This window comes from Schistocerca cancellata, chromosome 2, assembly GCF_023864275.1.
Source record: "Schistocerca cancellata isolate TAMUIC-IGC-003103 chromosome 2, iqSchCanc2.1, whole genome shotgun sequence".
NCBI lineage: Eukaryota > Metazoa > Arthropoda > Insecta > Orthoptera > Acrididae > Schistocerca > Schistocerca cancellata.
In genome coordinates, this window is record NC_064627.1 from 781898401 (window position 1) to 781911930 (window position 13530).

Here is a 13530-nt window from a genome sequence, read left to right on the forward strand (position 1 = left end):
TGCAAATTGGATTGTTCATGTGGAAAATCATTTGCTGATGAAATGTTCTGTGACACAATTACTCAGAGTGTTCCTATAAAAGAATCTATTCTAAAATATTTTATCACTGGAATCCAATACTGTCAGATGTTGTGGCAACTCTTGAATCATGGGAGACTTGCAATTCAGCAACGCACTGACATGCTGTTTCCTGTAACTGCTGCTGTTGACAAAGTGCCACAGCAAAGAGCTGCCAGTAAGTGCAGCCAGCCATGCTCCTGTGGGCTGACATAGGCACAATGTTCTCATAAACAAGAGACACAATTGCACAAGCAAAAAAGGTCATTACATGCATCTGCCAGAAATAAATTAAAGTTATGCCCACAATGTTTTGTCCACCACCAACATAAACTTTGTTCTGATAAAGACACTGTATGTTTTTTCTTGTAATAAACCTGGTGATGTACAGCAAGTCCGCTCCCGAAAGTTACATTTTCAAAAGCCTGCAGCATGTACACAGCAACTACTCTCTTGGGTTCACAAAATATTACACTGCCCATATTGGTCTTTGTCCAAAGTTTTGTAGGGCATGTCCTGTTTCTCATGCACTTCATGACAAAGTTGCAACAGAGCTACGTCGTTTGCAAAGCATTGGCGTTTTGCAGCCTATTGTGGCAAATCAATGGGCATCACCTCTCATCATAATAACCAAACCTAATGGAGACATTAGTATTTGTGTGGATTTTAAATCTACTACAAACACCCACACTATAGTTGCCACTTTTCCTCTGCATCATCCTGAAGATCTCTTTGATAGCTACCAACAAATTTATAAAGATCTCATGCCATTCTTATCCTAGGTAATCTGCATCTTCATTTAAAAGCATGAACTTTCCACAGACTGCCTTTAATTTGTAAGAAAAGTTAACATACTTTCTTACATTTTTCACAGAATTGCATTATACCAGGTGTATTCCAAACTAAGGTCTGTTTGGTCATAAAAAATAAGGTCATGAGAAAAGATTTTTATCAACAGTAAATATTTTACTGCATATCCACTTTATTTTTCCACATAATTGGCATTCATATCCATCCACTTTCTGTAACGCTGTAACGCTTCTTTAACCCCTCTGGATAGAAGTCTGCCGCCTAGGAATTGAACCAGTTGGTAACACCAGTCCTGAGTTCATCATCATTTCGGAACCATTATCCACCCAGCCGCATTTTCAAATGCAAGAAGAGGAAATACTTGCTTGTTGCAAGGTCGGAATGGTACAGAGGGTAGAAGTCTCAGTTTGCTTAGCATTTCACAGTATACATCAGCTGTAATTTTTGACCCAAGGTCCATGAAATCAATCAGAAGGATGCCCTTTCCATCCCAAAAAATGGTAACCATCATTTTTCAATTTGAGAATGGAGACTGCATAAGCTTTTTTGATTTGTGTGAACATGAACAGTGCCACTGCATTGACTATTGTTTTGATTCTGTGTAGGTGTATGATATACATGTCTTGTTGCCTGTAACAAAAAGGTAAGTAAATCATCTCGATATTGTCTACACCCCCACCCATGAACCATGGACCTTGCCATTGGTGGGGAGGCTTGCGTGCCTCAGTGATACAGATAGCCATACCGTAGGTACAACCACAACGGAGGGGTATCTGTTGAGAGGCCAGACAAATGTGTGGTTCCTGAACAGGGGCAGCAGCCTTTTCAGTAGTTGCAAGGGCAACAGTCTGGATGATTGACTGATCTGGCCTTGTAACAATAACCAAAACGGCCTTGCTGTGCTGGTACTGCGAACGGCTGAAAGCAAGGGGAAACTACGGCCGTAATTTTTCCTGAGGGCATGCAGCTTTACTGTATGATTAAATGATGATGGCGTCCTCTTGGGTAAAATATTCCGGAGGTAAAATAGTCCCCCATTCGGATCTCCGGGCGGGGACTACTCAAGAGGATGTCATTATCAGGAGAAAGAAAACTGGCGTTCTACGAATCGGAGCATGGAATGTCAGATCCCTTAATCAGGCAGGTAGGTTAGAAAATTTAAAAAGGGAAATGGATAGGTTAAAGTTAGATATAGTGCGAATTAGTGAAGTTCGGTGGCAGGAGGAACAAGACTTCTGGTCAGGCGAATACAGGGCTATAAATACAAAGTCAAATAGGGGTAATGCAGGAGTAGGTTTAATAATGAATAGGAAAATAGGAATGTGGGTAAGCTACTACAAACAGCATAGTGAATGCATTATTGTGGCCAAGATAGATACGAAGCCCACACCTACTACAGTAGTACAAGTTTATATGCTCTGCAGATGACAAAGAAATTGAAGAAATGTATGATGAAATAAAAGAAATTATTCATATAGTGAAGGGAGACGAAAATTTAATAGTCATGGGTGACTGGAATTCGAGTGTAGGAAAAGGGAGAGAAGGAAACATAGTAGGTGAATATGGATTGGGGATAAGAAATGAAAGAGGAAGCTGCTTGGTAGAATTTTGCACAGAGCACAACTTAATCATAGCTAACACTTGGTTTAAGAATCATGATAGAAGGCTGTATACATGGAAGAACCCTGGAGATACTAAAAGGTATCAGATATATTATATAATGGTAAGACAGTGATTTAGGAACCAGGTTTTAAATTGTAAGACATTTCCAGGGGCAGATGTGTACTCTGACCACAATCTATTGGTTATGAGCTGTAGATTAAAACTGAAGAAACTGCAAAAAGGTGGGAATTTAAGGAGATGGGGCCTGGATAAACTGGAAGAACCAGAGGTTGTACAGAGTTTCAGGGAGAGCATAAGGGAACAATTGATAGGAATTGGGGAAATAAATACAGTAGAAGTAGTATGGGTAGCTTTGAGGGATGAAGTAGTGAAGGCAGCAGAGGATCAAGTAGGTAAAAAGACGAGCGCTAGTCGAAATCCTTGGGTTACAGAAGAAATATTGAATTTAATTGATGAAAGGAGAAAATATAATAATGCAGTAAATGAAGCAGGCAAAAAGGAATACAAATGTCTCAAAAATGAGATCGACAGGAAGTGCAAAATGGCTAAGCAGGGATGGCTAGAGGACAAATGTAAGGATGTAGAGGCTTATCTCACTAGGGGTAAGATAGATACTGCCTACAGGAAAATTAAAGAGACATTTGGAGATAAGAGAACCACTTGTATGAACATCAAGAGCTCAGATGGAAACCCAGTTCTAAGCAAAGAAGGGAAAGCAGAAAGGTGGAAGGAGTATATAGAGGGTCTATACAAGGGCGATGTACTTGAGGACAATATTATGGAAATGGAAGAGGATGTAGATGAAGATGAAATGGGAGATATGACACTGCGTGAAGAGTTTGACAGAGACTGAAAGACCTGAGTCGAAACAAGGCCCCCAGAGTAGACAACATTCCATTGGAACTACTGACGGCCTTGGGAGAGCCAGTCCTGACTAAACTCTACCATCTGGTAAGCAAGACGTATGAAACAGGCGAAATACCCTCAGACTTCAAGAAGAATATAATAATTCCAATCCCAAAGAAAGCAGGTGCTGACAGATGTGAAAACTACCAAACAATCAGTTTAACAAGCCACAGCTGCAAAATACTAACACGAATTCTTTACAGACGAATGGAAAAACTAGTAGAAGCCGACCTTGGGGAAGATCAGTTTGGATTCCGTAGAAATACTGGAACACGTGAGGCAATACTGATCTTACGACATATCTTAGAAGAAAGATTAAGGAAAGGCAAACCTCCATTTCTAGCATTTGTAGACTTAGAGAAAGCTTTTGACAATGTTGATTGGAATACTCTCTTTCAAATTCTAAAGGTGGCAGGGGTAAAATACAGGGAGCGAAAGGCTATTTACAATTTGTACAGAAACCAGGTGGCAGTTATAAGAGTCGAGGGACATGAAAGGGAAGCAGTGGTTGGGAAGGGAGTAAGACAGGGTTGTAGCCTATCCCTGATGTTATTCAATCTGTATATTGAACAAGCAGTAAAGGAAACAAAAGAAAAATTCGGAGTAGGTATTAAAATCCATGGAGAAGAAATAAAAACTTTGAGGTTCGCCGATGACATTGTAGTTCTGTCAGAGACAGCAAAGGACTTGAAAGAGCAGTTGAACGGAATGGATGGTGACTTGAAGGGAGGATATAAGATGAACATCAACAAAAGCAAAACGAGGATAATGGAATGTGGTCGAATTATGTCGGGTGATGTTGAGGGTATTAGATTAGGAAATGAGACACTTAAAGTAGTAAAGGAGTTTTGCTATTTGGGGAGCAAAATAACTGATGATGGTCAAAGTAGAGAGGATATAAAATGTAGACTGGCAATGGCGAGGAAAGTGTTTCTGAAGAAGAGAAATTTGTTAACATCGAGTATAGATTTAAGTGTCAGGAAGTCATTTCTGAAAGTATTTGTATGGAGTGTAGCCATGTATGGAAGTGAAACATGGGCGGTAAATAGTTTGGACAAGAAGAGAATAGAAGCTTTCGAAATGTGGTGCTACAGAAGAATGCTGAAGATTAGATGGGTAGATCACATAACTAATGAGGAAGTATTGAATTGGATTGGGGAGAAGAGAAGTTTGTGGCACAACTTGACTAGAAGAAGGGATCGGTTGGTAGGACATATTCTGAGGCATCAAGGGATCACCAATTTAGTATTGGAGGGCAGCGTGGAGGGTAAACATCGTAGGGGGAGACAAAGAGATGAATACACTAAGCAGATTCAGAAGGATGTAGGTTGCAGTAGGTACTGGGAGATGAAGAAGCTTGCACAGGATAGAGTAGCATGGAGATCTGCATCAAACCAGTCTCAGGACTGAAGACCACAACAACAACATTGTCTACACTGCTCCAGAAACTACCAAGCACTATGCATTCCTTACTCTTTGTGCTGATCAGTGAGCATTTTTGGAACCTACCTCCTACATAATTTTTGATATCCAAGCTATTCCGGCAAATTGAGATTTGAGCAACCTTTTGGAATTAATTAGCCAGACCACTAACTGTCAATTTCCAATCACTTCAAAGGTTTGGTTCACTTGATCAACAATGTAGTTGGTCCAAAGATTGGGCCTGTCAATCTGCTGTTCATCATGAACATTTGTGCAGCCATTCTGAAATTCTCAACATCATTTTCAAACTTACTTGTCATGCATTATTTCAGGTCCATACTCTACTTGTGATGGAGATCCTTTTGCCAGCAAAAATCTAATCACACCACGCACTTCACGACTGATGGGATCTAGGATTGTCTCAGCCATTGCAATCTGCTCTCACTGACTAGGAAATGACTACCGAATCAAACCAACACAGCAGTAGTTTCCTAAAGAGTTGGTAGAAAGCATAATACTTCATTCAGGCCCACTATCAGTTAAATACTGGTCACTGGGCCTTAGTTTTGGGATACACCTCGTACATGAGTGAAAGTTGCTTCCCAATGCTTTAAATGTGGGATACCAATAAAAACATGGCCTATTAATATGATGATGGGAAAATAAGATGAAGGACAGAGCACCACTCAATTAAATAGCAAAGGTGTAGAGTAACAGACAGCCATTTTTAAGACTGGAAATTCCAGGATGAACGAAGAATCAAAAATCAGGAAAAGCAACCCCTCATTTACAAATGAATGATGGCTAGGGTATAGATAATTGTTATAGATCAGAATACTGGGCTAGCTTTTGAGATACAGTCTGTGTGTGTGTGTAAGTAATTAAAGTAGGAAAAAGAGCACACTTAAACAAATACCCTGTACCATTGGTGTCTTTGAGGATATGAAACATGCCACAAAAGCTTACAGCAAGTATTCTATTCTTATGTGTTATATGTGTCTATGCACAGTACTCAAAATCTCAAAATTTACCTGTAGGCAAATGGTTGACAAATAGAAATATAATACATTTTATGACAAAATAAAATCTAGAATTAAAAGTTCAGCTGGGACACTATTCTGTACAAGTGAATATAGCTAATTTCACCTACCATTTATTTGTAACTTCTAGTGTTCATCAAACTGCATTACTGGTGCCATACAATAACAAGTAGGTGGGGACTAAGAATGTTAACACTTGTCCAAAGCATTATATCGTCAGTCTGCATTATGGGAGAATGTAATATAGTCTCATGGGTATACTATACAGCAACACGAGCACTTGATGGGCTGCATTGCGGACATATAGGTTACATACGATATGTATGATAATGTACTACACAGCTCTCCTCATCTCTGGACCTCATCTTTTGGCACAGGCTCTCTCATCAATACCTTGTTTCAATGTGCTACATTGCTGGAGCTCACAATGGTAAAATAATGGTCTACTATCCTATTTGAAAGATGTCACTACCACTAACATAGCACACATTATTTCATATTAATTACTATTATTTTCATATATATGACAATAAACTACAATTATTTACAACATTTCTACAACTTGTTTACAGGATATTCAGAAAATCTCTATACATTATGTGAATTTTGAAGTCCAGAATTTAGCAGATCATTCCTCAGACATTTGCTGAAACCAGGTCATCCAGTATGCTCATAGTGTCAAGCAGACCAAGAGCTGTTCTTTGTCTTGGTGTTTTGCACATTCACAGATTGTATCTCCAGTAACATATACAAGCCCTTCAAGTTGTCATTGCATTGCATAATTCCAGTCTGCACCTTATTCAAAGTCTTTCATTTCTGGTAAGATAGCTGGAAATCAGCATCACACTCTTTGTTTAGGTTTTGGATACGTACCCTGGGTGGCTTCATTTCACAACAGTTCCATTGAACAAGTGGATGAAGACGAAGCAATTCAGTTGTTAGGAGAAAACTCGTTCTTGACATCGGCCCAGGAAGTTGTGGTTCACTTCTGGCCATGAGATTCTGGGGTAATCTACCTTTTTTCTGAACCTCTGAAGATGATCTTTCGCTGACATCTGGGGGTACTATGCCTTCTGGATTCTCCACTGAATTTTCTTGCTGTTCATGGTGACAAAGAATGGCAGATGGCCGATTTTGTCAACTGGAGTTGTTCATAGGCAAACAATTGCACAAGTGGTTTTTGAAAGTGAGTGTGCTGTCTAGATTATTCTGAAGATACTTAGACGTTTTACAATGTTGCAGTTGTGTTGCTATCCAGGTTACACCCAGCTTTCTCATAGGTGAAACATACATATCTGCATTTTGATTGGATTTGGTTTTAGATGGTTATTGTAATAGTAGTCTGTCAGGTCTTCTAGGGCTGTAGTCAGTTTCACTTCCACCTCCTTAGAGCTGCACATGCTGTGTCGTCATCAAAAATGAAACCTCTTGTATTTGTTCTGATACGATGGTAATTGGTGTAGATATTGTACAGCAGGAGAACTAACACACTTACTCGAAGGAGACCATTCTTCTGGACTCTCCACTGAATTTTCTTGCTGTTCATGGTGAAAAAGAATCATCTGTTTCATAGTAAACATCTGTTTTTAGTAAACATCAGATTAATTGCATTAAGTGATAATGCTTGGTGATGGTACTAACCACTCTTACAAGTTTACTATGGCTGACTGTGTCAACACTGCTATTGAACAACAAATGGGGTACAAGGAAGGTGTTTCCTTGAAGATCATTTCACTGATAACAAGATACTGCACACAATCAGGTGTAGCCTGAGCAATATTAGTAGTTGGTGCTATTAGGTACTCTATTGTTTTCATTAGTGTAGAATATTTCTGGTAAACCACCAAAGCCCATTTCAACATAACTTACTGCCTTTAGCTCCTACACATCCTCCACATACCTGTACATATTCATGACCATACCAGGGGAGCAATAACCACACTGTGTCCCATTAAAAGCTGCAAGTCGCTGTTGTACAGGATGATAGCCTGTTTTCCGATTTCCAATTCCTTCTATTGTTGTAATTTCCCATCCATGGCAGGAAAACACTGGTACCAGGCACTGAAAAATACATTAAGTCATCAGATACATGAATATGCATCATTATTTACTTGTATTCCAACATATCATATTCAACAGTAAAAAACATAGTCTGCAGCAACAGTTACAATCTTAATCTTGTCCACAAAATTGTGGTTCTGGGTTAGATTAAGTGGTTGATATTCTTTAGCACCAGTTTAGGAAAGTAACACTGATGTTATGAATGGGTGAATGGTTACATTCAGCCACTTCTCTTTTGTCACACCTTTAGTAAAATGAAGAAAATTTAGGTGCTTCTGAATGAAAGTAAATAATGCTACTGAATATTGATTACCACGACAGAATTACAAATGTTGTTTTCCCTTTCTCTGTGTATTCACAAGAGCTTCCAAAATTCTTTACAACTAAGAACTTCATTGAACTTTATTACATAGCTAGCTGTTGAATTGCAAACATAATGATGTGACCAATTATAAGAACATTTGTAAATTGTTTACGCAGAACATATCTTTGTTGTAAATAATCTAACATAGTTCAAAAGGTTGATTTTTTTAAAACAAGACTAAAACTAAACATCATTAACTTACACAAAAAATATTTGTAACACAAAATGTGGGAATTATGTTGCAAAAAACCTTCAAATGGACTCATTCGAAGTTGTTACCACATGTCATGCATGTGATGTATGAAATATCTAGTTAACTAACAAATTCCGAGGTTATAAGCTCACTATGCTGGGGAGCCTGCTCTCTGAGAGGGTATTCTGTATCACCAAAAGAGCCTTTGCATCATTTTAAAAATAAAATCTGTGCCAATCACATGATTTATAACAATATCCACAATGCATATCCAGGATGTGCATCATCATCTTCAGATCAATAATCTCCATGATTGGTAATCAGCACAATAATGACGTATATAGTGGCCAGGACAAGTAAAGTGGCCACCTCCTTTTAACCTCTTTGGAACTGTCAGTGAGTTTTGTGGCAACAGTTGTGTATACTTGTCTGCAGTGAAATTTTTTTTTAATTTCTCTACTTCTGATATAATGTACAAGACAAATTCATTTGTACATAAAAAAGAAGGAAAAAAAATTAATTGTGACAGTTAATTGCTACAATGCTGGTAAAATGTCAGTTTCAGCCTTCAAAACTATGTGCTTATGAATTGCCCCTGTTGTGAAATTTTGTATTCAGACAACATTTAGCATAATGGTGCCCTGTTGGGCATAGTGTATTATGTGTATGGAACAAGCAAAATGTATGGAAGAAGCACTACAAATACGTTTTGCCTGAAGGAATTTTAAATGGTTGAATTTTATCCATGCTGAGAAAGAACATGATAATTCAAAAACCTGCAGGACACAATTTCATTTAAAAATCAAAGTTTGAACTTTCTGGTTAAAAAATTGTGCTTGACTGAATTGCATGGTTAAAGTATGGTTGAATCAGCTGTGTTTGTTGCACGCAGTGGTCCTAAGCAGGAAATTCAGTGAAATAAAAGTGAGAACAGTGGAAAATCAGCAAAAGAATCTTGGATCTGCAAAACATAGATTTCTTTACAATAAATGTGGGCAGGTGGGCCACTGGGCAGCAGAGTGTCCAATGACAAAAACAGATAGTTGGATCTCCGCTGATCAGTCTCACAAGAATGTTGCATTCTGTCACCTATTTTCAGTGGTTCAGTTGAAAACTGTGCTAAAGTCAAAAGTTGGTACTGCATCAGCGATGCCACAAATCACTTCACTGTGAACAAACAATATTTCGTATCATACACAAAATCTGCCGTTCCTGAAAAGATTTCAATTGGGAATACAGGTGTAAGGAAGTAGGCTCATGGACATGGAATGGTCAAAATTCAAATGCAGTGAAATGATGCCAAAAATGCTGAATTGAAAGACATACCTTTATGTTCCTGAAGCAAATTCTTACTTGTTCTCCGTAAAAGCAGCTGCACGAAAATGTTTTTGCATGAGACTTGATAATGAAAGTGCAATAACTGAAGACAAAGTGACTGGGGAAATGATGATGACTTGTCACATTAGCTGAAGTTTTTATGTTCTTGACACATGTGTTATTAAACCTGCACAACCAGTTCAAGTGAATTTGTGCCATTGTCAGATATGCTGCAAGTTTATCGTGCGAGATTCAACACAAACAAGTGACAATTGTGTTGAAGCAGATGAACCTCAGTGTGGATGGGTGCAAAGAAGAATTCTGCAATGTATGTAAATTGGGAAAAATATATCAGTTGCCAATCAGGAATCAAAGGAACTGACTAGTGGTTACTGGTGAACAAATCCATGACAACACAAATGGACATAAGTCTATAGAGTCCCCTGAAAAAGCACACTACTATGTATGTTTCAAAGACGAATTTAGCAAGTTTCATAAAATTTTCTTCCTGAAGCAGAAGAGTGAATTCGGCACTGCCCAAGTACAGTTCTGAAATTAAGGTAGGACAAGTGATCACACTATCAAACAGTTCAGGATGGACAGAGGAAAAGAATTCGATAACAGGAAAATCTGGTAATTGACAACAGACAGAGGCCTAGAGCATTGCATTAATCCACATTACACACAAAAAAATGCTGTAGCAGAAAGAGAAAACCACCCTGCAGTGGTGTGTCCGTGTTCTATGTTGAACACTAATAAATTGCCAAAAGAGCTGTGGGCATAAGCATGCAATACTGCAACATACTTTTTGTATAACACTGGGAAGTCCTTTATTGAAAACAAATCTCCTTATGAACTGTGGTGTGGATAAGCAATAGGCAACCTGAATCACCTGAGAATCTTTGGAACAGAATGTTATGGACATATGAACAAGAATTTTTGTTCTAAGTCTGAGAACAAGGCAGTACTTGGACATGAGGTTGGAAATGTGAATGACAGAGATGGCTTTATGATATCTGGATTCCATCTCAGTGTAAGGTCGTACTGAGTCACAATGTAAAATTCAAAGTTGAAGCTGTATGCAGTCTGTGCACCAGTGTTATTAAATTTCAAGCCGCTCATGATTAGACCATTCGACAGAGTCAACCTAATCAAACTTCAATGAGGAAAAGGAATCAGAAAATGTCAGCCATGACAAGACAACAGAAGGTTTAAGAGAAGAGGGAAAAGATTTGGATACAACATTAAGTTCCAAAGCAAGTCAAATATGAAGTGTGAAATGAAGAAGCAAATGCAAAAAGAAGAAACCAGAATGGATGACCACTGGAGATTATGTGTAAGGCCAGTACTCCAATTAGGGACAAGGGTCCTACTGAAGCCTTGCAGTCTAGCAATAAAAATCAGTGGTTGGGGACCATTCATGAAGAACTGAAGTCCCTGAAAGAGGATAATACTAGTGGATTAATTGAGCGTCCAAATGGTGCACAGATTTTGCAAAATTGATAAGTCTTACACAAGAAAATTGTAGAAAATGGAGAAGTTCCCTTCAAGGGTCAACTTGTGGCCAAAGGACATGTACAAAGGAAGGGAATTTACTATGAAGAAACATTCAGCCCTGTTGCACATTATTATATACTCGTAACCTGTTGGCAGTGGCTGCTGCAGAGAAAATGACTGTTGCCCATTTTGACATCAAAACAGTTTTTCTAAATGGTGTACTCAAAGTAGATATGTACATGGAACAACCTGAAGATTTTGAAGATGATACTGGATGTGTATGTTTACTGAAGGAAAGTCTGTATGGTCTCAAGTGAAGTGTTTTGGTACCAGGTTATCGTGTTATGTCTCTGAGGTATCAAGCTTTGTAAATCTTTTGTATTCTGTTTTCAGTAAACAATATTCATAAATGATCATTCAAAATACACATTAGCAGAAGGCCACAAGAGTGAATGTCATTTCATCTAATGACTATCTAGCTCCTGCAGAAGCATATATTAATCATAATCCAGTGCACATGTGAGAAAAGAAATTACAATTATTTGTGGAAATGTTCTCATTAATTTCTACACTAAACATTTATCTGATAATAAAAATAACATTTACCATCTTACAAATACTGACAGAATATGTTTTCATAATAATAATGATGTGATTAAGGTATACTCACTGAATTGACAGCTAAAGAAGTTTTCTTTTTTGTGAATGGATGAACATATGCTGCATTTACTACACATGCACCACATCCTCCTTCACGACACATAACTTTTGTTCCTCTCAAATTTGCATGATCTCGGATATAAGTATTAAGAGATGTGTCAACAGGTACTTTTGAATCAACTAAAAAAAGAAAAGTAATTTTAAACAGAATATATTGTTCATTTTTTTATGAAACAGTTCATCAATAGATCATTGTTAGCTAATAATTCGTTTGGTTTTGATCAGTATGGGGCAAGGTGCAGGTTGTATCCTTATTGAAAGAAATTCCGCAAACTTGAAAAAGTATATACAGGTCAGTATTTTACCCCAGCTTTCTCAGCTCAAAAACTAATATTCCGATTTCTGTGGTATATATACATACACTGCAATAATAAACCAAACTACATGCACATCTCACTCTTGTATCTACGGTACAGGAGACTAATGGAGGTGAAACTAATGGAGGTGAGGTAACACAATGTTAACTAATCTTATGAGAAATGTTATTATGTGGATCAAAGTCTGGGTAGCTACCAATAAAGCTAGATGTTCTGTATCAACACTGTCAGGCAAGAAATCAACATAAAGGTTCTTACAGATTTTGAGTTTGTATTATCACTCTCTTCAATACTGTTACAACTTAATACACTCATTGTTGTTACTTTCTAGATCATCATGATTACAAGTTATTTTATTTACAAATCTATTACATTACTACAGTATTCAAAGAGCTATGTAATGTAATATTTGTTAATATGTGTAGCTTGGAAGTTCACTCTGGTGCTGTGGAATGTAGCACTCTTATTTTCTTTCAGTTAATTGTAAAATTAGCCTGAAACTTCCATAGCATACAATGATCAAACAATTTTTTGGCATCAAGATTACACACATACCAAAGGTATTGAAATTTGCAAGCTTTCAGAGCCAGTGGCTCCTTCTTCTAGCAGAAGGACTGAAGGGGAAGTAAGAGGGTTGAAGAAAAAGGACTGGTGGGGTTTAAGAAATAGGGAGAATTTTGGAAAAGTCACACAGAACCCCAGGTCGAGGGAGACTAAGCACAAGGGATGAGGAGGAAAGACTTTTTCTTTCCTTCTCATCCTGTCTGGCAAGTCTTCCCTCAGTCAGGGTTCTGGGCTTCTTTCCTTCTCATCCGTCTGGTAAGTCTCCCCTGACCCAAGGTTCTGAGTGACTTTTCTCAATTCTCCCCATTTTCTAAACCTCACCAGTCCTTTTTATTCATCCCTCTTCCTTCCCCTTCAATCCTTGTACCAGAAGAAGGACCCTCTTGCTCCAAAAGCTTGTAAATTTCAATACCTTTCATATGTGTTCTCCTGCCACTACTTGCTGAGTGGAGTTTTTATCTATGCAATTCCATTAAATATTTTCAAGTCAGTCATTTCATTGAAATAATTTCACCATTTAGTACATCCAATCCATAACAGTGTGTATAGAATTTACCTCTTTTCTGTATGATGTTAAGAATTCCAGTGTAATATGAATCAAGGAGTTTGCTGAGATGGAGTGGCTTGTATGTTTCAGTG

The 13530-nt window shown here is 38.0% G+C and overlaps 1 protein-coding gene across 1 annotated transcript in view; it reads right to left on the bottom strand.

Moving 5' to 3' along the window:
- Positions 1–13530, bottom strand: part of LOC126162632 (uncharacterized) — a 321328-nt gene that overhangs the window by 269792 nt on the left and 38006 nt on the right. Inside the window, exons 2-3 of the mRNA XM_049919260.1 lie at positions 11961–12130; positions 7759–7919 (exon numbers count right to left, since the gene is read on the bottom strand). Coding sequence (XP_049775217.1) covers positions 7759–7919; positions 11961–12053 — 254 coding nt within the window. The 5' untranslated portion in view covers positions 12054–12130. The remainder of the gene's footprint in view (positions 1–7758; positions 7920–11960; positions 12131–13530) is intronic.